The sequence below is a fragment of the Dryobates pubescens genome, chromosome 7, assembly GCF_014839835.1.
Source record: "Dryobates pubescens isolate bDryPub1 chromosome 7, bDryPub1.pri, whole genome shotgun sequence".
NCBI classification, from domain to species: Eukaryota; Metazoa; Chordata; class Aves; order Piciformes; family Picidae; genus Dryobates; species Dryobates pubescens.
In genome coordinates, this window is record NC_071618.1 from 9,803,317 (window position 1) to 9,828,901 (window position 25,585).

General features: G+C 37.3%; 1 protein-coding gene across 1 annotated transcript in view; it reads right to left on the reverse strand.

The window, feature by feature from the left end:
• MYO16 (myosin XVI) overlaps window positions 1-25,585 on the reverse strand; it is a 331,490-nt gene that overhangs the window by 42,051 nt on the left and 263,854 nt on the right. The window contains exons 28-32 of the mRNA XM_054162913.1: window positions 22,928-23,027; window positions 11,907-12,003; window positions 7,139-7,385; window positions 5,011-5,318; window positions 1,997-3,199 (exon numbers count right to left, since the gene is read on the reverse strand). Of these exons, the coding sequence (XP_054018888.1) occupies window positions 1,997-3,199; window positions 5,011-5,318; window positions 7,139-7,385; window positions 11,907-12,003; window positions 22,928-23,027 (1,955 nt within the window). The remainder of the gene's footprint in view (window positions 1-1,996; window positions 3,200-5,010; window positions 5,319-7,138; window positions 7,386-11,906; window positions 12,004-22,927; window positions 23,028-25,585) is intronic.

Genomic DNA, 25,585 nt, shown 5'->3' on the forward strand with positions numbered 1-25,585 from the left:
ATGCAAGGGGGAATACAGACACCAAGAATGAGGAAAAGGCTGAGGTACTCGCTGCTTCCTTTGCTCAGCCTTTAATAGTAAGATCAATTGTTCTTGGGGTACCCAGCCCACTGAGCTGGAAGACAGGAACAGGGAGCAGAATGAAGGTTGAATAATCTAAGGAGAAATAGTTACCTGCTACACCATTTAGACATGCACAAGTATTTGGGGCCAGATAGGATCCACCCAAGGGTACTGAAGGAACTTGTGGAGGTGCTCATTAAGCCACTTTCCATCATTTACCAGTAACCCTGGCTAACCAAGGAGGTCCCAGCTGACTGAAAGTCAGCAAATGTTATGCTCATCTATACAAAGGGCTAGAAGGACAATCCAGGAAATTACATGCCTGTGAGCCTGATCTTGATATCCAGGAAGGTTACGAAGCAGTTGATCAGGTCCAGTCAGCATGGGTTTGTGAAAGGCAAGTCCTTTTTGACTAACCTGATCTCTTACTATGACAGGGTAACCCAAGTGGAAGAGGACCTTAGGAGTACTGGCTGACAGCTGTCTGAATATGATCCAGCAGTATGCACAGATAGCCAAGATGGCCAATAGTATCCTAGCCTGTATCAGAAACAGTGTGGCCAGCTGGACCAAGGAAGTGATTGTCCTCCTGTACTTGGCACTGGTGAGGATACACCTCAAATACTGCATTCAGTTGTGGAGCTTTGGGCCCCTCACTACAAGAAAGATATTGAGGTGCTGGAGCATGTTCACAGAAGAGCAATGAAGGTGATGAAGGGTCTAGAGAACAAGTCTTGTGAAGTGCTGCTGAGGGAACTGGGGCTGTTTAACCTGAAGAGAAGGCTGAGGGGAGATCTTATCACTTTCCACAAATACCTGAAAGAAGGTTGTAGCCAAGTGGGTGTTGGTCTCTTTACAAAGTAACAAGTGATCAGATGAGAGGAAATGACCTCAAGTTGTACCAGAGGACATTTAGAGTGGATATTACAAAAAACATTTTGACTGAAAGAGCTGTCAAGCATTGGAACAGGCTGCCCTGGGAAGTGGTTGTGTCACCCTCCCTGAACACATGCATGTGGTTTCTAGGGACATGGTTAGTGCTAAACTTAGCAATATTAGTGCAGGAAGTTATATAGGAGGAATTAAACTCTCAAAATGATGGTCTTTTTATGGCCTAAGGATTTGTTGACTACATGTCAAGATTCTAAATGGACAAAGTTAGGTCAGAAGCATCTCACCCTCACAAAGCAGCCTACAGAATTTCTTAACATGAGGATGAACTTTCAGCATTCATAAGATCTATAGATTTGTTCCAGTAATAACATTAAACCCTTTACTACCTGGAAAAGGGGGGGAAAAAATCAGTGATAATATCTGAGGACTATGATGTAAAAAATCTTTAGCAAAATGACAAGTTTTTCTTCTTTTTATAGATGGCTTGTGCACTAGATACAAAAGATGTTCTCCAGATGTCAGAGAGACAGGATATCAAATAATCTCTAGGTATGTACATAAGTGTATATAAATAACAGCAAAGGTAGGAATAAAAAGGATAGAAGAGGGAAATAAATACAGTTTGCTTCAGGATTCTCCATCTTCTCTTTATTTAGGAGAATAGTAATAATGGCTTTATCACCAAATTCAGAATTTCATGGAAACGAAGCCTTAAAACCTTTGAAGAAAGTCTTCAAATTAAAGTACATTCTATCCACCAGACATCTAGTCATAGATTTTGTTCAATTTATTTATTTTACTGAGAGTGTTGGAATGTTAAAAATAATCCATTTACATTTATATCATACAAACGTTATAAGAAAAATTTGTCATCTCAGACAAAACTTGAAGAGCTCTAATTTTTTTTTTCTGAATGTATGTTCTATGTATTTTTCTTCTGGTTTTGTTTTTTATTTTTACCTACTCAATAAGATTCCAATGTAAGAAAGTTTTGGTGCAGAAGAAGTGCACTATACAGAAACACAGAGATCTGTCTTACCTTCTGGCTCCCTGATCTTACGTCCTGCTGCAGATTTTCGTAGCACACTCCTCCCTGAGTTGAACAAGCTAGTTAATTCATCCAGGGGACTGGTCAGTGACCTTGAGTTTGTAGGGCTGTATGGAAATGAAGATGATGAATTTGAGTTCAGTTTCCTGTGATCTGCTCTTGCCACCTTTGGGGAGTAGGGCAGTTTAGAAAATGGGGAAGACGAGCATCCAAGCTGAGCAGGATTTGGTCTCTGAGGTGCTTTTGACAGATCTGAGTTTGTACCTGTTTTCCCTGTATTAATCAGAAAACTAGCACAAGTCTCTGGAGGAAAGGCAAAATGAGTGGAACCTCGGTAGGAAATAGGAGGTGGTACAGGAGGAGGGGGTGGTGGGAGAGACGGAGGTGGTGTGGAAGGAGGAGTCACTTTGCTGGAAACATTGAACACAACCAAGCCTGGAGATACTGGTCTTTCATTCTCCCCCTTCTGGCTTTTGGAGTACTGTGGTGATAATGGACTTGAGCCTTCTGACTGCACAGGGTATTTTAGATTGGTCTCCAAGACAGGAAGCTTTTTGACTTCTAGAGGTGTTAGAGGTGATTCATCAGATGCAGGTGAACATGTGACAGGGGTTGGAGGAAACACAAGAAGTGGTGGCCTGTGGGGCAGCAAGTTAGGGAAAGGAGCTGGAATGTCACATGAGTCTTTATACATCAAAGATGATTGGCTGTTTCCATCCAACATTCCATCTTCAACGAGAACATTTTTTTTGCTTTCAAATAATAGAGGAGGAGATCCAGTCACTACTGGAATTACTCCATTACCATTGATTCCTTCTTCCGGTAGAAAATACTTCATTTCTTCATATACAGATTCTCCTTGCTCTGGACTTTCTGCTTGAGCAGAACTGCTCTTCATTGCATTCCCTACCATTTCAATATAGACAGGTTCATTTTCTTCTTCCTCTTGTGACATATAGAGACTCAACATACCATGTTGTCGCCCATCAGCAGAAGCTGCTCTCTCTACTGTCACTGTGTCATAGCCACCTGGTTTAACTACTGTGCTTGCCTGTTTTACATCCCCAGGCTTTTGGCCAGGTATTTCTTCATAAGATCCACTAAGTTTGGTGTTGGGACTTCGTTTTGGTTTTCTGGGAGGTATTTTCTTCATTGTACTATAGTCATCACTGTGTGGCCTTGGACGGGTTAGTACTAGGAAAGTGGAAAAGGTCTGTGTTATTAACAGATCAAAATCATTTTTTTTCCTGACACAGATCTAGTACATTAAGACTTGAAAAGCTGTTTAGTTTTACAATGAGCAGCAGTCATAAACACAAGGACTTCCATCAAACCCATATTTCAAGGAATCAAATATTGAACTATCCAGCTTCTGAACCACAAGCCTTTGGTACCTGGGCATATAATCTGCTTTGGTAATCTCTACTGTCACTAAAAAATGAGAAGTAATTCTTGTGGAGATCTTTTGAATCAAAATTTTCACTGCAACATCTGTGGAAAAATGTGCTCATTATTCCTTTTGCCTTAAGGAAGATGAACATGCTTTTAACTAGGAGTTTCAGCATGGTGCTGCTTTGACACACATTAGTGCCAGTAACCGACGCTTCTTCTACTTAATATCTATCAAATTCAAATTATAGGCAGTTGGTATGCCTATTTCTTCTTCTTTTGTACTGTGGGCATAGAAATAATTTATAAAGTTAGGGAATCTGAAAGCCTGAGGGCGGTTTCCCAGCTGAGTCTATAGCTAACTGAACTAGATGTCTTTTCATAGCCTCAAGGCCTGTCCAGAGAGGAAAGACCAGATACCTAGGTGATTGGTCTTTTATGATCAAAAGTAGATGGTGTAAATCAGAACTGCTTTTGGACAAAGACTTGGGAAATGGACATACTCTTAGAAAATGAGTATATGGCAGTGAAACCAGCCCTATTATTTCACCAAAATGAGAAGAACTTCAAAGTTGTTCTGTGAGTGCATGCAAGCACTAGTGTTAAGACTACACATACATATATAATCATTCTTCCAAAAACCTTTGCTTAAGCTTTTTCATTAAAACAATCCTCTCTTGCAGAGCTAGGCACAAAAAGTTGAAACCACTACAGAACTCCTTAAACTATACTATTTTAAAAGCATATTGGACATAGTTAATCTCTCCTTACACAGAGCTGGAACGATGAGCAAGAAAGGCTAAGAAAAATGGACTTGGGTCTAATTAGCTGGACAGGAGAACAGTAACTATTTTGCAAGAGGTTGCTGCAAAGTTTTTTCATTCATTATATGCAGGATTAAAGAATGGTTATACGTAACTTTAAAACCAACCTGAAGGATCTTTCCTGATAAGCCTAGAGGATCCTTTACACAAAGGAGGACAAGTCAGGCTTATCAAAAGAAAACAGAATCCATTCTTTCCCTTCATCCTTTACTCATTCATTTCAGGGGTGAAGGAGAATAGAACAACTGAACTCTAAACCATTCTATATGTACTATAATGCATTGAGACACTTTGGGATTTTCAGTGAACTGTCTTTCTAAATAAAAAATTCACTGTAAGCAAGTTATTGCACTAACATAAACCACTGGATGCATACATTATTAATGTGAACATGAAGAAATAGCAGGAGAAAGTTCAGTGCTTAACTTGGTGAAATTCAAGGTTCAAAAAAAGCCATTTTAGTGATGCAAGATATTCTAATGTACAGTTTAAAAGGTGAAATAAAATGGTCAGTGGGACAGAATAGCTCAAGTTGACAGATCATTTGTCTCTGCAGAGAGTTCTGCAAAAAGGTTTTGGTTGTTGACAAACTAGGCAATTAGAACAGATGAACATGATTTACTGATTTGGAAACTAATGACAAGTTGATTAATTTTATTTACTACTACTGAAATATTTCAGGGAAGCAGGACTTTTCATAGGTGCTTGACTGAGTTTAAAAGGATCAAAGTGAATAGAATAAATCAATAACCTAGAGAAACATTTGTGACTGTTTTTCCCTTTATGCCTAACCTTCATTAGCGGTTTCCTTAGAAGCTGCCGACAAACAAGCACTGACAGCCTCATACGACGCACTCAGTCGTGTGTTGGGGTCCCTCTTTGGTTTGGGAGGAGGCTGTTTCCTTGGAGATGGCAGGCTATTGCTCTCATCCATGCTGAACACAGAGTGCAAGGAGGGGGATCTGATGGATGACCCAGCCACAGAATGTACCAAGCCATCCACTGCCATGGGGACAGGGACGGAGCTGGAATGAAAGTGCTTAGGCGTTCGACAGCCAGCAAAGCTGTCCTCAGAGACCTTCCCACCCTTGTGTTCAGCTCTGAAAACACAGAAAAGAGGCCCAGATGCATTATTCAAGTGATAACAATGAACCTGTTCATGCAAACATAACAGCTTTTTGGTAAACAATCTCACAACTCCCCTGCTGTGTCTAGGGGATGTGCGTAGTAATCAGACAAACAAATCCAGATCAAGCTGCTAGCTTTCTTCCATTTCCTGTTTGATGATAAATCAGGACACTGGCCCTTTACACACAAACGCAGCCTTCCTTAAGCAGTTTCATAGTGTTGATCAGACATTCACTGAATGAATTGTTCACACTTTGATTGTTACACACAATCAAATGCTGGGTTTTCAATCTGAATGATAATTTCTGGGAAATCCATTTTAATAGAAAGTTACTGAGGCAGCAAATTCTGAGCCTTTATCATTAGTTTCTAAAAAGACAACTATAAATTCTATTTAGATAATGCAAATCTTTAAAATGTTAGATGACCTTTTTAACCAGCTACATTGGCTGCTTGAAAAATTTCACTCAGATATCTGTATATCTTCCTGTTAAAATCTTAATTATTAGTTATAATTGTAACAATATTAATTACGACATTGTTATTTCCATTGCAGTTTCAGAGTTTTACTTACTCCAATTTTGTGTGTGTGTGTGTGTGTGCGCCTTTTTTTCCTATTTCAATATATATTGTGAAATGTCTATCAGCTGGTCCCAAGGAAAAAAACAACCAACAAACCACTAACAAAAATTATTCTAACATTTTATTCCTTCAAAAATTGAAAAACTTTAGAGTGGCAATGTATTAGATAGAAGAGGTCTATGCCATCATTTTACAAACAAATCCCTGAGAATTTGTTGTTTTAAAAATTGTATTTCAGCATGGCAAATCACCAGCAGAGCTGGAATTCATGCACAGGATATAGCCAGCTGCCCATGCAGTAAATGAAATAGCTAAAGATGAAAGCATGGTGCTCAGTGGATAATTTGTTTTCACTGTAATGTTTAATTACAGTCTTTCCTACAAAGGCATTTCCTCCAATATGTAATCACTGGGATATTTGAAGCTAATTAAGCAGATGCACTGCTGTTTTCACTTTAATAAAAGTCACTGACAAAAGCAATGAAAGCAAACAGAGTTGTTCTGGCTGAAAATTAAGTTTCTATGTAAAAAATAAACATCTATATGCCCAGTAGGGTAAAGACACATTCTTACTATAGATACAAATCTATTAACTGCTAATGCTACCTTTGCCCATTCAACTGTCTGAGAGAAGAGAGCAGGGACTCAGTTCCTAGAAAAAGGCTCTTCAGCATTTGATGGATTTGTAAAATAGGTACTCCTACAAACTCTGGTGGGAGTCAAAAACCATTTGCCTGTTTTTAAATATGAGAAAAGAATCCTCCTCACAATCAGGATTTCTTGGTCTGGACTTCATTGCATTTTAACATCTTCCTAGCTGTTTTTCATTACCGTGGCAACTTCCCAGTGCTGGAATTTTAAGTTAGAGGGACTCTCCCGTTGTTTCTTTGGTTTGATGATTAAAGTTCATCTCTAATGTGTTTATTGTACAATTAAAAAATATTTCTGCAAAAAACAAATGCCTCAAGAGACCTGAATAAGTTCCTATAAAGCTCACTGTCCCCTGAACAGGATATTAGGGTTGTCCTTAAGTTTCCAGACTTATTTACCTGCTACGTGGGGAAAAAAAGGGCCTAACATTGATTGGACGTTGATTGGGAATCTTCTTGCAATTCCTCAGTCATTTCTAAGACTTTCTAAGCAGAGAAGGAAATCAGTAAAATGGAGGAAATGCATTAACTATCACAGCAGATTTTTTTTCTAATCTTACCTTTGGTGGCCTTCTTCTGATCTGTTTCTAGCCTCTACCTTTTCTCTATGGTAAGCAGCATTCATCTCATTGCGGAGACGGTCATTTTCCCGGGCAATGTCAGAAGCATTTTGAATGACCAAGGCATCATATGTTTTCAATCCCATGTCCTCAGCACTCTGCAAGAAGTTGTTGATTGAGATGACCTCTTGCTGTTTGATGCTCATCTTCTGTAGTAAGCGCTGGCGAGCTAGAAATCCTCTTATGACTATCATAAAAGAAGGAGAAAATATGGACCAATGAAAGCCAGTTAAGATACTGGTGCATAAATTAATATTACTGTGTGTTCTGCTGAGTAAATCAAGTTCAGTCAATGTCTTACACACACACACACAAAGAAAGAAATATGATGACATATAAGTAACATACTAAAATGGAACTCCTTGTATTTTCTACTGCCATTGCTTAAAATGAAATATTGATAGTAAATTAATTAATTAAGTTGAGATATCACAACTTAAAATGTCTACATTCGCTATTGCAACCGAAAACGTCAACACATGCTACAGACTATGAAAGCATACATTTATATTGCAAAGGTCCAAAGATCATTCATTTCATAATAAAATCCAGAATAAAATATTGTTGCATTGAATGCAGTAGGAATTAAATGGTCACTTGCTTTTGGTTACCTTCTAAAACTGCTTTAAATATTTCAGTGTACCTAAAAAATCCTCTGCCAAAACCCCAAAATTTTTCAGTGGGACTTGAAGACCTTTTTCTTTTCCTTACTCATTTCCTCTCAGCAAACACAATTATATTAATTTAATGCAAAGTTCTCTAATGCATCTGTCACATCATGTCTGCATTTTTCAGTTTGAAATTTTCACCTGCATTGCATCAGCTTTATGTATCTATCAGGCTTATTTTTCACACTGTTTGTAAGACTTATGTTGGGAGAAGATTTTGGTTTATCTCCTATAATAGAATTCTGTACTACTTTCCCTAAGTATGTACTTTCATGACAACAAATTCTACCCAACCTAAATACTACTTATTCCCCTGAATTTTCAAAGTGTCCAACTGATCAGAAACAAAAGGCATAGAGAGCTCCATAGCCACAATGAAGCAGCATCAATTTAACCACTCCACATACAACAGGTGGTATTAGTGTTCTATAAGCAACTGCTTTGGCTTAGAGGGAGGAAATATGCTAACTAAAGGTGCTTTATTTGTGTGTTGTTTTTTTTGAGTTCCACAAAACCCTGATTCTTTCCAGATCTAGAATCACTGCTGCACACCTCACAGGGAAGAACCTGTTTTAGAATTATATAGCCATTGCCTGAAATATTGTTGATTTTCAGTACATCAACTTGCATATGTCAAAAATAGGTCAAACTTCATGATTGCTTATTATGGTTACTCTCACTCTGCTCAAATGAAAGCTTTTCATAAATGAAGTCTGCAGGCAATACCCTGTTTAAGATGTTTAAGTTTGGAGGAAAATACTGAAAATGTTAATATTAAATTGTAAAAGCCTTTTTAACAATGTAATTAAGTTTCTTAGGAACACTGGAGAACAACCTTAAATGACAGAGTCGAGCTGAATTCATACAAAGGGAAAATATTAAAAGATATATATATTTAGTCCTCTCTGAATGCAAAAAGTTATTCAACAAAATAAACAGCTAAGACAGCAATATAAGGTATTTTCTATAACCTTCTATGTTCTTGTTTGGATAGCAAAAATAAGATTTTTACTTTAGAGATGTTCAGTGCCCAGCTGACAAAATATAAGCATACTAACACTGCTCCTCTCCAAATTTTACTGTTTTTGGAAACTGTATCTGAATCGGTAATACTGCTGTTGCAAAGGTAATGAATACAAACATAGAACATTATCAGAGTTCACTGCTCACAAAGCTTAGTCAAAAATTGTTCCTTTGCTTCTAGTATTTTCTTTAAACTTATCTGCTGCAGAGCAAATAGGATATTTGACAAATGCTTAAGCATAAAATCCCAGATGAATTTGGAAAAAAAGCCTTTATTTTAAAGTAACATTTTTACAAGTGTATGTGTGTACTTGCATCCTTTTATCTTGGCAACAGAAATGCTTGTTTAGGCCACTTAAGGCTAGTTAAGAAAAGGAAATACAGAGGTCAGTCCTCTCATAGGACTGTTAATAGGCATGAACAATGCAAAGTAGCCTGCCAGGATGACAAGTATATCCACTAGCAGCTACTCTGAACTATGGATTTTCATCAAAGTTGAGATGCTTTGATGAAATATTCAACAAATTTTGGCAAACAGACACCCCTCCTTTTTTTGCACACATTTTCATGAAATGAGTACCTCAGGTCTTAATTAGAAGATGGACATTTCACCACATTTCCTTCTCTGCGAGAACATTTGAAATATTTTGTCTTCAGTACAACACAGAACAAAAAAACCAAAAAGGTCATGGTCTCAAAAAATGCTGTGAAATTAAATTGTCATCTCATAGACTTTTACTGCTTGGTTTCTTCTACCACTGTATAGATACTAAGATTTTCTTCTGAACTTCTGAACTCATTTATGTTGACCTAAAATAATTCTCAAGCAAATTAAAATAGTTGAGGTCAGAACCCACAGGGAAAAAAAAAATCTATTTCATTACAGTTCATCTAAGGATAAGGATAAGAATAATCAATATTCAAATAGACTGTGGATCCGGATTACATGAGAATTGTATTTACTATTGTGTATACAATGTATTAAAGTTAACTCCTAGTCTTCATGAACTCTTCTGGAAGAAATTAAGTGTGATCGACTTTCCTACAGACAAAACCAAATTTCTCAGGAATTCAGTGAGCTCAAAAGTTCCCATAGGTAGTTTTCATATCTGTGAAAAAAATGCATGACCAAGTATCTAAACTCACAGATCTACTTTTAAATAAAAAGTGTTTCTACACATCCTTTTGAAATACTTTGGCCCATTTCTTTCACTGTGTAAATTAACTTAGGTGGTTTGTTTTGTTTCATTTCTCCCCATATTTATGTGAATGCAGAAGACGCTGCTAGAAAAACTGAGGTAAAAACAGTTGATAATAATTTGGGGCAAGATCTGTTTTTCCCTTTGAGTTAAGTCCTTATGTGTGTATATTATACTACATTTTAACCCTGATATAGAAATTATGGACTATTTTGGCTACTAGTCAATATGCTATCATGAGAGATTTAGCTTCTACAGTTCTCTGGATGCAAAGGATGAGGGGAGAAAAATGTGGGTATATAGCAGATCTGGTACATCATCATTAAGCATCACCATGCTAGTGCAAAAGTCTATTGATCCAAATGTTAGGATTATATAAGAACAATGCACAGGTACCCTATCCTATTCCCAACCTGCCAGAGATCTTTGGCATGCTAATTCTGCAAGCTTACAATTGTACCTGTTCATAAAGGGCAGCTTATTTCATAAAATAATACGAAATCAACGTCTAGCTACCCCTAACTCATGCAAGTTTCTCATTCTCTTACGTTTCCTAGCCCATAAACACCATGCAGATGAGCCATAGCTTTGAAAAATAATAATATTTGAACACACAGTTTTTCAAGAGAAAAAAAAACAACAGATTTTTGCAAGGATTCCATAAGACCTATTATCCTCATTCTTCAGGCAGCAGGGTTTTGCTGTTCTCTTGACTCAGCAAAACACAGATATATCCAAGGGCATTTTACATTTTGGTGTAGGGTTATGTTAAAGCACTCTGTTTGGAAGTCAGAATCTGAAAGGTAAATATTACCTTTCTTTGGTAAGTCACCATAAGCAGCATGACACAACAGGGGAACTGGTATAAAACAAACAGGCCCAAGCTATACAGCCAGCTGTGGGCTGTGTTAACTGTCACTGTCCACATTAATTCCCAAACTGTCATTATTTTAACTTCACTTCCTTCAAGTTTTCTCTTAGTTTCATCTTTTTCACTATACGCTCACAGTGAAGAACAGACAGCTAAAATGAAAAGGGTTTATACATTGTCTGCAATACTGTGTACCTGTTTAAAAAGAAAACGGAGATATGTCTTTGTGTTTTTAATTTCCTTTAAAAAGATGATAATGGGAATTGTCACAGACATCAGCCAATTAGATAAATAATGCATTATGTGAAGGAAACAAAGCAATATTCACATTTTCAGCCATTATTTGAGATTTTCATAGGAAACAGAACAGAAGCAACAGGAAATCAAGAGGCAGAGGATATCTCCTTTCAAAAATGTGCCAAAAAATGTCAGTGTGACCTTAGTAAAAATGGAGGCATAAAAGTGGAACAGATATGCCTAAGCATAAAAACCTAGGAGTCAAATATGAAAGCTGTAAGAAAAGAGGAAAAATAAAACCAATTAAACTTGCTAACTTATTAGCTTTCTATTCATTGTGGATGTATTTGAACACAATGCGGTTTTGTATCACTGTTACACTACATGATTTACAACAAGAAGTTAAAGGTGATATTTATGTCTTGAAAAATCAGTGAACATACTTTGAAAAGGAAATATCGAAGATCCTGTAAGTTTTAATTACAATCAACAGCTTGCCATAAAAGCATGTTTGACAGATAGAAAGCCCAAGCATCACCAATGTTAATATAATCTCAATAAAGCTGTCTAGATAGTTAGTTGGAAATATGTCTCAATTGGAAATGTATGAAATACAGCAACTATTCAAGGAACAGAAATTATTTTGTTATGCAATAATCTGCTCAGTTTACAAAGTGACAGCTCAGGAATACTTGTTCTGTAATTGTTACCTTTTTGGCAGGTTATAATTTTCTTCTGAAGCTGAAGGCACAAATCGTTGAGATGGTCAGCTTGCCAGTACTTAAGAAACACTTTTCGGACTCCTATCTAGAATACAAACAGCATGGAAACTTTCACCACCATGAGAAAAGGTGAACATAATAAAAAATGGCCAAAACAATGACAGGTACATAACAACAGTACATACCCAATCCAGCTAATAGCTGAGATGAGATCTACAATTTAAGAACAGTACAATGCCAATATTTGTGCTGAGAGGTAGTATCACTTGGCTGAACAAAAGATGTATTAGAAAATGACTCGCAAGCTGTCAGGTACACAGCCCCCTTTCGGTTCCAAAACATTCAGAACAAAATCTTCAGATTTAATATGGGTTAGGAAAAAAAGCATTCTGAATCATGATGATGTGGTATAGAGTGGAAGAGAAAACAAGGTTTAGCTTTCATAAAACAGGTGGATGAGGGCAAAGAGGAGAGTGACAAGCCATAAACCCATGTGGAGCAGAAAATGATAACAAATAGCTGCCATCTGTGGAACAGGTGAAATTTAGCTCAAGTTGGAGGATGGGGGAGACTCACTGTCACTAGTGGGAATAATTCCCAATCAGTAAAATTATGAATCCTAGTTCGCAGACGTGTCTCCTGAAGCTTTGCTGCAGGTGTCCTTTTAGAATCAAGGCTAAGAAGTCATAGACGGAGGAGATTTGTTTGTGAAAAATAATCTCCTAAGTATTGACTGAGTGTATAAACTTGTTCTGGTGCCAACTAGTTATTTGGTTTCATTCATCTAGTTCATGAAGATCTTAACAGCAATCATTAAATGTCTTCCTCCTTTACAGGAAAAATGTAGCTTGTTAGACCAAAAGAAAAACTCTTCCTTTTGATACCTTCTGAACATGCTGGAACAATCCTTAGAAATTCTTTTCTGTATAATCTTCAAACGCATTCCTTTCTAACAGCCTTAAAAAAACCCACCCATCAACCCAAAGCACACACAACCTAGTTACTCTGAAAACAGCAACTTAAAAAAAAAACACAAAAAAAAGGCTTTTCCTATCATTTTATTCTCAGGAATTCTGTAGAAGAAACTTTTCTTCTTAGAAATTGTATCAGTATCATGTGCTATCCAGTGTAGATTATAGCTTCTGCCTAGCCATTAATTTTGTATGGCTAAGAGTCATACTGATTAATTATTACAAATCTGGCTAAAACTGAAGAAATTCATTCCAACTCTTGTTTGTCTGCAGCTCATAAGCTTGTTCCTCTTGTACCAACATACTCTACCCTTGTATATTCTGTAGTATGTATCTGTATATATACATACACTGTTGTATATATCTCCCAGATCCCAGTATATATCTGGGAGACAAGTATCAGCAGGGACATTTGCCCATCTTTTCAGGTGTTTTAAATCCAAACATGGGTGTCAGATGCACACCATTTAGTGATGAACAGTAATAAAAGCCAGGACATACATATCATGTCTAAACTCCATTAAGAAAATTCAGAAATGACTGGGGCACATTTTTGTCCATTTGCTTCCCTTTGCTCTCATCTAAAGAGAAATTAAATGCTTTTAGAAGTCTCTGATTCTGAAGGTTGAACTGACAGACAATGATGGTGCAACTGTTAGTCTTTTAGTTAAAATCAGATGCACTCAAATGTCAAAATTAGAATGCTTGTAAAAATTCTTTTCTGTTAGTATCTCTTTTCCCAATAAAATAGGCCTTTTAGCATTATTGCAAAGTGTGTGAAGGCAGGTGATAAAACCCATGTTTTTCTTGTCTTTCAATTGTAGAAGCTCATAAATAAGGAATAGGCTCTTGTTGCATGATGGAAAATGCCTGGAACAGATAGTTAAGAAAATTGTGCAGCTACAGAAATATTAGCACAAGAGTAGCTCTTGTATTCAGACTACCTATTTTGGAATAATCTTCCTGCTTAGAAATTTGAGTTATTATTCCAGAACAATATTACCTTCTCTTAGATCCTGCTTACACAATGGTAGCTACCCTGGTCTTTATATATACTTAATAGAGTACCTTGAGTAATCTACAACTACCTGAAAGGTGGTTGTAGCCAGGAAGGGGTTGGTCTCTTCTCCCAGGCAACCAGCACCAGAACAAGGGGACACAGTCTCAAGCTGTCCCAAGGGAGGTTTAGACTCGAGGTGAGGAGAAAGTTCTTCACTGAGCGAGTCATTCATCATTGGAATGGGCTGCCCAGGGTGGTGGTAGAGTCACCATCCTTGGAGGTGTTCAAGAGGAGATTGGATGTGGCACTTAGTGCCATAGTGTAGTCATGAGGTCTATGGAGACAAGTTGGACTCGATGATCCTCGAGGTCTCTTCCAGCCTTAGTGATACTGTGATACTGTGGGTAACGCCTTCTAATTTTTAACTTGATACTCATCTTAGGCAATCTTACTAAGATCTCATTGAGATCTCTACTTTTAAGGATGCACTTTCATCCTCATTTTCATAACTGGCGACTTCCAATGTAATTTTCACTTTTACTTACAACTACCAAAATTCTATGTTTGCCTGGTTGTCTTAGTATTCCGACTTCCTTCTTCACCAATCCTCTGTTCTGGAAACTGTTTCCCAGAGCTTGTCAAATTTCCTTAGGAGTCTTCCCTTTTTTTCCTCACTTTGTTTCCTCCTTATTTCATAAAAATGTTGTAAGAAAAAACATGTCACCTACTTTCCTCTTGAATTTAAATGTGCTTCTCTTTCAGACATCTAATCCTGTATCATGGACAAGCAAAATGTTCATGTTTACACAGCAAATTACATATTTTTTTGTCCTATCTTCCCAACAAGTATTCTATTTTAATACTTTCATCCAGTACACCAGTCCTCCACCTTGACTCCTCCCACCCCACCTACTCTGTCACTAAACCTTGCAAATTCTGTAATAACTCCTCAGGAAACAAGCACTTTTTCCATCCATCTTGCCATAACACAGACTGAACTTTCCTTATTACTTTCTTTTCCTATGAGACCCCCATCTTCTTGCTCATATCACCTTAACTCCTGAATTCTTCTATAAGAAAAACTGAATTATTATTCATATGGTTAACTGCAATTAAATTATCATGTAGTTGTTATAATTACCATTTACATCTGAGCAGCTCAGACAACCAAAAATTAGACACAAATGCTTAATAAACTTATTTTCCCCTACTGTGATTATAGTTTCACTTTATACTCCTTTCCCACAAATCCCCTACATCACATTGGGGCCCTTTTTCTCCCCATTCTGTCTTGGGCCTATGACAGACAAATCATTCACCTTTTCCTCATTTCTGCCTCTTTCCCTCCATTCCTCAAAATCCCTGTTTCTACCCTTACTCCCTCCCTGAGAGTCTCTAAAACATTGCTTTCTACGAGGCCAAGATTTTGATGCTTTGACAGCGAAAAAGGGGATGAAAAGTTACATTCTGAAACCTTACACATTCCCCGCTTCCCCTTTCCCCCCCAGTTATTAGCAATGCCCATGGCAAAATTAACCACCTTACTCTTCATTAGTCTGATGTGGTCACATGTAGGCAGTATTTCACATGTGTAACTTTACTAAACATGGAGTTGCCATTTATTTGGCACTGTGCAGACACAAAATCACAGTCAAGACAATTCTTAACTACTAATTATTGTCACTTTAGTTCCTAGTGTCTGGCACTGTACAGTTACAAAGCTAGATAGGGGACATTTAATGCTCTTTTCTCCCATCCTACCCCCTAGGAACAATATAGATTGAGTTATTGTGGCATCACTTATGCTATGAACTTCATTAGTAGAAGCCTGCTACAATTTTTAAGTGGATGAAGATATACCAAATGTCAATGCAAATTCATGTCTACATTTGGATAAAACCTATTTATAGATTTTACATCACATGTCAGGTCTGTTGAGAGCAGAACATGTATAGAAGAGATTGCTGTAACACATTTGATTATCTTAGTATAGATGAAGACCTGTGTTGCTCAGTCTTTGAACTAAATGCAATACTCTAAAGCTGACTGAGAACAAGTCTTGCTGCCCTCTGTATCGTTCTGGTGTTCAGTTAAAGCAGTGATGCCGAAAAATGTTGGGATTTCAAATGCCAGATATCAAAACAGGTTTTGAGCCTGCCACCTATCTTCATTCTGGTCTTTTCTCTAATTACAAAACACCTCCTGCTTGCCTAGAGGCAAAAAAGGTTAAAACGTTCTTCCACTAAAGCACTCACATTTCAATACTTTCTGGACTACAAAGTGCTCCCATCTGAGTCTCACATTTTAATGTCATTCAGACTTCTGTAAAAGTAAACCATCTGTGAATTACAGTCATAGTTATTTTAATTAGAAAAGCATTAGGGTTTTAAATGTTATTTTTCAAAGTGACACATTTTTAAAAGATTAAGTAAAATTGTCATTGATGACTACCAAAGCTTCAATTACTGCTAGAAGTCTCTCTCTCTCTCTCTCTCTTTTTTTTTTTTCCTGAGAGGAAGAAGAAAGGATGGCAGGAGGCTGTTCTTTCTCTCTTTTTTTCCTTTTAATTTTTTTTTTATTTGATTTTACAGAAAAGGTGTGGGATGTAGAAGTACAGACATTCAAAACTATGGAATAGATGCTGAGATGGTGTGTAGGTGGCATGGAGGCAGTATTAGCTCATACTTAATAGGTGTCAAGGGAATCTGTAAAGCTGTTCTTTAGTTTAAAAATGGCAATTTGTGGGAGTGCTGTGTGTTTCTGGCAGTACTTTCAAAATAGCTACCTACAAAAGACAGAGAACTATAATCTAATGATATTTTACACAATGACATACATTTTCACAGTGCATTAATGAAATGTAGAAAAAAGTCTTAAAGCTATTGTAAAATGTGTCTTTTTGCAGTGTTCATGTCTGCAAAAATATAATAATGACAAACACATTTACAGGTACTGATCTTTTACAAGGACTGATAATTTAAAGGTTTACACTCTCTCTGCTTTATTTGTTTTCCTTCACATATGTTAAGTCTTCCTTTGTCTCTGGTGAACTAGTGACCCTGCACTGTAGTACATACTGAAGGAACCTATAGTTAGCATAGATTATAGACGGCCTTAATATAAAGCATGTGAGCAGTCAAGTATTCATGCAAGTGACTTTAAACATTTCTGTAAGCACTTATCTGGAGTTGGACTTTAGGGAGAAAAGCTGTCATTCAGTTCTGTGGGAAAGGGCAGATAATGGTTGTTCCTTTTCCAATACCATACAAACTTCACAGCTCTTTGCAATTGTGAGCCAACAAAAAAGACCACCTTACAAGAAAGGAAGTGACCAGGAAATACAAGGTCCATGTAAGAAATACTCAGTGGAGAAAAACTCTAGCCTAGTTTCATCTCATGAGATTTCTGTATTGACTGGGCTTATTATTTAGTCTTTCAAAATTCTAGAAATAGAAAACAATATGAAAAATATCTGTGTATGAACTGAGAAATACAGGCAACAGGTACAGGAATATAAGAGCGAGCAAACAAACTGGAGACTGGAAAAGTAAATCCAAACAAACAAGGGATAAACACTGGGGTCAAATATGAAGCAAAGTAACTAGAAAAGGAAAAAATGAGAATAAAACAAGAGAAAGATAGAAGGGATGCAGAAGGAGGGGGAAAAGAGAGAAAGATGAAATCCAGAATTAAGAGCTCTGAATGCAAAAGGTATCATACTTCTGCTCATTTCTCCGATTTAATCATAAGCCGCTTATGTCCTATTCTCTTCTACTGAATCATACATATACTTCCCCCCAAAATGAGCCTGATATATTAATGTTCTATGTTAATATATTGAAATAAAATAAAACAAACAACAACAAAAAAGCTTGAAGACAGCTGTTTCAAATCCCATAAATGAAACACTTGTAGATAAGAAATGAAATATGGCTGTCTTTGTGACTGGCAAGAACTGTGGATCAAACTATGTTTTCCTTCTGCAGTTCTAGAAGTGCTAGAAGAATTTAAAATCTCCAAATAGACTCCTGGGATTTCTCTTTATTGAGGGCTTATTCCCTGCTTTAACATTCTTTGTGAGTGGAAGCTTAATAACAAACTCCAAACTGGCAAGAATATTTTTTCCAGAAATACTGAAGGCTCCTGAATAACTTTAGCAGTGTCTGTAGTTGTAAAAATGTGAGCTGGCACTAACACAATATCCATCTCACGCAACTACTGATGATGATTTGGAGCTTCATAGAAACATTCTGACTGACTTTCCTGTCAGTCTTATTTCATACCTTTATACTTATTTCATACCTGATGAGTCTTCAGATTATATGATTCAAACTTATGACTCATCTTAATCTTTTCAAAATGAGTGATCTCCTGTCTTCAGAATGCAAGGCTACTGAAAAGAAGGAATTATTGTGGATTAGAAGAATCAGGGTAAAGACAGGAAAGGTAAACTAAGACAAATCTTTTATTAGACATTTTAAAGGATTTTTACCTTCTAACCAGACAAGGATTTCTAAGCAAAGAGTGAAAGGTTCACTTTCAGCGAAGTCTGGCCCTTGCAGTGCTTGTATTTTACAGCTGCACCGTATAGCAAAAGCAAGTTAAATTGATGGTTTATTTTACTTCTGGTATAATAAAAGTTGTTTGCATTTCAGCAAGCTCCATCTGAAGTAACTCAGAAGGGTTAATTGCAGACCACTGACCTTAGCTAAACAAAATGTAAAGCTCCAAGTTTTGATGAGAAGCTCAGTAAGCTGTGAGCTAACTCTCCTTTATTGAATTTATATTTGCAAGCTTAACAGTGTGAGGAATGATAATCCAAACAAATGAAAGTTTCCTTATGTCAGCTAAAAAAAGCCAAGGACTGTTTGTGCCCTGTACTTCTCCCAAAGCATGATCAAGTTTGCAAGCTAGTCATGCTATTGGGATCATAGGCTTTGCTTAGCTAATACATCACTGCATGACAACAAATGAACACAGCAATGAAAACGTGGGATTCCTAATGTAAGGGCTCAGATGTTCTGAAGGGCAGGAGATTCTTCTGCTTTACATGGAGCAGCCAGTGTTTCCACCCATCTTAACTCTATTAACTCTAAAGTTGCTACATACCATCTCACTCCTTCTAATATTAATAGCAAAACTCTGACTACTTCAGGGGTTAAACAAGTCTATTATTTTCACTCTCTCTGGGGTAGGAGTGGTTTGTTTTGATTTAGAAGTCTGAGTTTCTCAGGTGTGCTTAAAAGTTACAGCAAGTAGCTAAGCTTGTCACGATCAAGTATATATTTAAGCTGAAGGAACATCTTATCTAGGCTGTGCACAGAGTCAGGATACAGAAACTGTCTTTCATTAGTAGTTCTGCACTTTTACAATTTCAGTAGTTAAGCTAAGAGCATGACTGAAATGGCATGGTTTGCCATCTTCAACAAAGCAGCTATTTTATTTTCCTAGTTTACTTAGATCAGCTTACCCAAGTAATAGCAACATTTCATAAACCTATCAACACTTCCCTAGTGAATACTTTCTTCTATCACAGAAGCTGCTGAATCAAGCACCAGCCACTGCCTAGCTGATAGTGTTTGCTCTTATGCTCTACCACAGTAGAAAATAAGCCAAAATTGGATTCTGGTATTGGATCTTCTGTACTTGTCCTCCATTTTAAGCAGATTGCAGTATTTACAAGAGTAAAAAGAATTTGTTCTGAGAGTAGGCCCTGGTGTCTGTTGTTTTCTTAAGTTAATAAAACACTCTCCGAACACACACACACACACACACACACACACACACACACACACACACGAAAGAAAAGATGAATTGTCAATCACAAAATAAATACAGTGAAACCATTTTCTTTACTAATTTTTGGGATCTCACTTCAGAACACAGTTTTACATTTGTGTCCCCAAGTCAATATCACTTTTCACAAAATGGGATGGTGAGGTACATCAGAAGGAAGTTAAATAAAGTATCAGCCATTTCAACGCAGCTATAAAGTACAGCTCTTTCTTCTACCACCACCCCCCCTCTGCTGGGGAGTTTATTGGCAACCTCATTCTCTGATGATAACATAAGCAGGAGGTTGATTTCAGATATGTATTTCTTGCTCCTACACTTCATCATCTTTGATGAAGATATTTTAGCTATTATTTTGGTCAATTTATCTACCCAAATCTGTAACAGCTCTTCAGGGAAGTGCAGGTAACAATGTTGAGGAAGACATTTTTTGACTTATTCATGAACCTCTGCATCAAATAGATTTTTCTTTGCAGCAATGACTCATTTAAAGTAGTTACTGCTGGGAACTGAATAAACTGGTTGTATGTGTAACCCCCTACTTCTTGGGTATTTTTTTGTGATGCACTACAGATGACTCCTTTCCTCTGACTTTGCTAGCTGACATCATCCTGGGGTCCTAAATCCATTTTTCCTCCTTTTTCTCCCCCCTCCTTATCCATTTTATTTTGTTTCTTTTTCCTTCCGTTTTTTTTCTTCTGTCATCTGCTGAAAAAGCAAAGAGGAGGGCACTCATGACAACTGCAGATTGTATAAGCTTCCTCATTTAGATTGTTATTTAAAGTTCAACTCTCATGATTAGTCAAATGAATCAAAAGATAATTGAAAGAAGAAGATTATGTGACACAGACATTAGTCACTACTGATAATAGCTGGGTATATATATGGTCTTATATCACCTATACAAAATGTGTTGGTGTCAAGCTTGTATTCACTGGGAATTTGTCTGTAAGAAATTGTCTGCACTTAGAGTAAATTTTCTCCTAAGTCTTTCTTCTGTGGTTATCATCTTTCTGTTTGTCATAGCTCTTTATGACTTGAAAAAGGGTGCAAGGAGAAAGTCACTCATTTTGTCAGACCTTGTTCCTTTCAGCTTATCTGTTGCCATGTACCTCTTGGTCACTGAGTGAAAACAGTGTAACTCTCGCTCCCAAACTCTTCTATTCCATTTAACTGGTCAGCATCTCTTAAGAGTTTTGTTCCTTTCTAGTTTGAAGGATGATTCCTTAATTACTGCTATAGTTTTGCACACCTGATTTATCATGATATTAATGAGATTCTGGAGTCAAAACATGTAAAACATGTTTGAGATCATAAGTTTCAGTCCTGTGAATGATGGAAGGATTCTGTTTGGCAATTTCATTTTTACATTTTTATATTCCAAGGTTTCAGGGTTGTTTTCAAACAGCCAGTCATTACAGAATTGTTTGTATTGAGTTGTAAGCTTTGACTGATAGCCAGTTGTGGGTTTTTGTGCTGTAATGCTGTAGGTGTTCAAGAGGAGATTGGATGTGGCACTTGGTGCCATGGTCTAGTTGTGAGGTCTATCGAGACAGGTTGGACTTGATGATCCTTGGGGTCTCTTCCAACCTTAGTTATACTGTGATACTGTGACACTGTGTGATAATGCTGTTAGAGGCTCTATACGCATTTTGCTTTTCATAACTAGAACACAATATGCAATTACTCTCACACAGCTTTTGCCCAATGTCAAGCTTGTTCCGCTACCTAAGTTCTGAAGTGGTGCACTCAGCTCCAGGTACTTGTAAGCAAAGGCATAACTTCTACATGCTCATGATTATTTTTTATAGCAAAACTTGTGGCAAGGATGCAGCATAGCCCCAAAGTTGACTTAAACCTTAGTAGGGAAAGTAAGCCCATTTTAATATTGTTATCTTTCTCAGGGTCCATCCTTTTGCTCTTTGCTACTGAAGGAGCGGGCTGTATGTTCCCACTATTTATTTGAGTGATTAAAAGGGAGCTTAAACAGTATTTCAACCAAAGAAAAATGATCTTATATGTTCAAGTGGAGGTGATCACGTATGTGTTCTCCAAACCTACTGGGGGTCTACCTTTTTTCTGTTGTAACTAAGGAATCTAGGCCACTGAAAAACACTCATAGCACAAAATCCAGCATAGTCTTTGTCCTTCATAAACTGCTGCAGAGATTATTTCTGGGCACCTTTATGCTTAGAGGTCACACACAGAATCATAGAATGGTTTGGGTTGGAAGCAACCTCCAAAAATCATCTAGTCCAACCCCCCCTACAGTGAGCAGGGACATCCTCCACTAGATCAGGTTGATTTAGAAGACCTGTGTTAACCCTGTCTTTTAAACTAATATGCCCAAAGAATCCTATAGCAATGCCCCAGCTACTCTGCAGTCCCTAAACTTCATACTTGTCCCTTAAACTGGTATGCATGCTCTCTCACAGAATAGGCTGGAAAAAAGACCTGAATCTGAAGCTCCTAGGAGAATGCTCTACACGTTAAGTCACAGAAAACTTCCTTTCTGTATAATAGCATATACAGTGTGCAAGGAAACAACATTTTCTATTGAAATTGCATACGTTGAAGAAATCAAGCCTGCTCAGTCACAAAGCTACTCCAAGGAGATCACGGAGTACTTTGGACAAGTTGAGACATCTACCATGCAATCCTCATGCTGGTGAGGATTAACTAGGATATAAATAATGTAAGCAGATGGGATTGGAAGTTGAGAACTTCCTGGTAAGTGTTTGGCTTTAATTTTTAAAAAAATTTTCCTTGATGTGCAGCAACCCCAGCTACTTTTGCTCATCTCTGGATCAGCATGCTGGTGCTTACAAAGGCACTGACTAGATGAGAAGTCTTAAGGAGTTGTTTTGGGTCTCCCCTACTATGACAGTATAGCTTTTATTACATGATTATACATATATAAAAGGTACAGGGATTTTTTCTAATTCAGAAGCCATTAAACCACTAAAATGTATACCTTTAAAAGCAGATACCATTAAAAACCTTGATTCAAATTTACAGTGCACAATCTTGTCCTTCCCACAAGAAGCCACTGAATTTTTGACACAATGAATTGCAGTTACTCATGCGCTAGAAAACTCAGAAAATCAGTTTGATTCTATCCCACAGCATATATTAAATGTCAAAAGAATGTACTGCTGCAAAGGATCTGCTGGCTTGCCACAATGGAAATGACTCAGCTATCTTGTTTAAAGAATGATATTTTAATTGCTTTGTAGATCACAAACCTGCCAGCCTTGTAATTTACACTGCTGAAGAACAAGACAACACCTCTCCTTGGCAGACAACTTCTTCTCTCCTGCTGCTGTACCAGCCAAATCTTTATACCTAGAAAAATCAGCAGAAGTAGAGTTACTTGAATGTTAGCCCCATTGACACCTTTGCAGAAACTGTCAGCTTCCCTTTGACTCTCAAATCTTTGATATCCAAAGTGTAAGCATAGGATTCTGCTAAGGATGAAGAAAAGATGAAGAATCACTTTAAATCTTGTATATTATTACACACGACCTCAGTTAATAACAGTGTGGGGGCAAGTGATGTCTGAAACCCAGATTTGCTTCATTTCAGTTCTTTAGATGCCCCACTGAAAATCAATGTAGAAAGAATACAAAACCTCCACAACTGATATCATTAGTACTGAATTGGGTCACTGAAAGGAGGAAAATATTTTTTCAGTATGTGTCGTATGACATGCCTATTAAGGAGTAATTCATAAGAAAGTGACTGAGAGAAATATTTTCCAGCAGTCTGAAATATTTTTTTTATTCTTTTTGAACAAAATGTCTTTTAGCAAACAGACTTTGAGGAACTTCATCAGTTTACACTATTGGAAAGAAGAGCGAGAAGAGACTTGATTACAGCATTAAGTGCCTTCAAAGACAGAAAAAAAATCTAGATATTAAAAGGCTTTTTGTAAGTTTTGAAGTTTGTATGTTGACTACATTTTTTGACATTCTATTTATTTGGTCCAACAACACTTGAATTTGCCCATAGCTCTGGTGCAACACAAATGTGTTGTCATGAGACCACTCACACAGACCATGGTAGGTAAAGCTGCATGGCTGGAATGACTCCAAGGACATCAGTGGTTGCAGGAGCCATAGTAACTCTGGAGTAACATCTGCAGGTGAACTGCTCTAAGGTCAATTTCACCTTAATTTCTAGTTCCTAGCAGCTGCACAAATCCTTGAGTATCTCAGTTCTGGCAGTCTGGAAGTGTTCTCTGGACTGGTAGCAGTCCTACAGAGGACTCTATCATTAAGTCTAAATTAGTAAATTAAATGTGAGAGGGATTATTTCCCTGGCATAGAAACCATCTGGTAAAACTCCAGCCTGTTATTTTATTAATTATTCTGTGATGTTCTGTTGAACTTTATGACCTTCCAACAGAGTGTAGCCACATCTATAGTTGCCTCCTGGGACTGGTCACGAAAACCTATCTTAAAAACCAAATTGTGCCCAAAATTCTCTTGAGGAATGCTGGTTGGAAGAGGTCAAAACATCACCAGAGATCTACTTAGTTAGTCTAACACTCCAGATAAGCAGTAGGAAACTGTGGATCCTACTTCCCCAACAGCTCAACTAGGTGTATGGTCACGGAAATACTAATTTTACAGACTGCTATTTAAGCTGGGGCCACCTTGTTTTCATGCTTGTATCAACTGAATTTTCTTAGAAATTGTGAAGACTCAGAAGTGTCAGAAAGACAACTGCTGGAAAACTTAGCAACTGCTGACTGAAATAAAGATGACTCAGCAGTCACTCACAATTCATGAAGAAGTAACTGTAGAAGTGGTCAGTCTGAAACTCACTCACAGCAGAAACGCAAAGAAATATATTTCATCCCTGAAACAGAGACAAATTCAAATTTAAAAGTTTTAAATTCTAAGTTTAGATCAGATTTACTTTAAATTCATGCAAATCCCAGGACTCAGAACAAGGATACCCAAACATTCTTTACAATGTCTATTTTACAGGAGGCCAGACAAAAATGACCCAGTTTTCTCTCAGCTTTAAGAGTCTCTGAAATTCCACCCCACTATTCTGAAAGTCTAATTAGAGATAACAATTTCCTTCTATCCATTAGAGCAAGCTCTCTCTTAGGGGAAAAAAAGACAAGAAAAGAAAAAAAAAACAAAGCTTGGACTAATGGTTTTGGTAATGGGTTTGGGTTTTGGCAACAGAGAAAGTGGGAAATTTAATTCTGCTGTGAACTTGCTCTGTGAACGTAGCAAGTAATTTGGAAGATGATCTAACCTTTCTGTATGCTAGACACCAAAACATTACACTCCTAGATGGAGTTAGTCGTCTTGTTCTCAAGACAGGCTGTGAAGGCAGGGTATTTCCATAGGGTGACTTTGTTCTATGCATTCTAGGTATTTTTGTTAAAATGAGAAGAGATTGCCCCCTGGAGGTGTCTTTCTTTACTGACCATAGACGGGCTCACAAGAGAAGTCCAGCCTGGATGCTTGCGTTCTGGGTGGTTGAGAGGAATCTCACCTTTAGGTCTACTTGTCAAACTGATTTACTTATCTGCAGAGTAAATAACAGAGGGACTAAGAGAACTTCCTTACTTCCCCTATTAATCTTTTTCAAAATACTAGCTATCTAAGCACTTAGGATGAAAAAGCACTTTTAGGCCTAGTGTCATCATCTGCTATCTCAGACCAATCATTTTTGTCTTTTATAAGGCTGCTGAAACAAAAACAAAACAAATTTTCTATCTATTTTTCAGACAGATTAAACTCTGTGCTTTAATTCTCAGCCAAGTTTTAGAAACATCAGTGTTAACATTAGGAAATGGGACAATGGTAAGTGGGAAGGAGGAGAACACATCTCTAGGTGGCAGCCGAAATTTGTCCTGGACAAAGGTGATGGTCTAATCA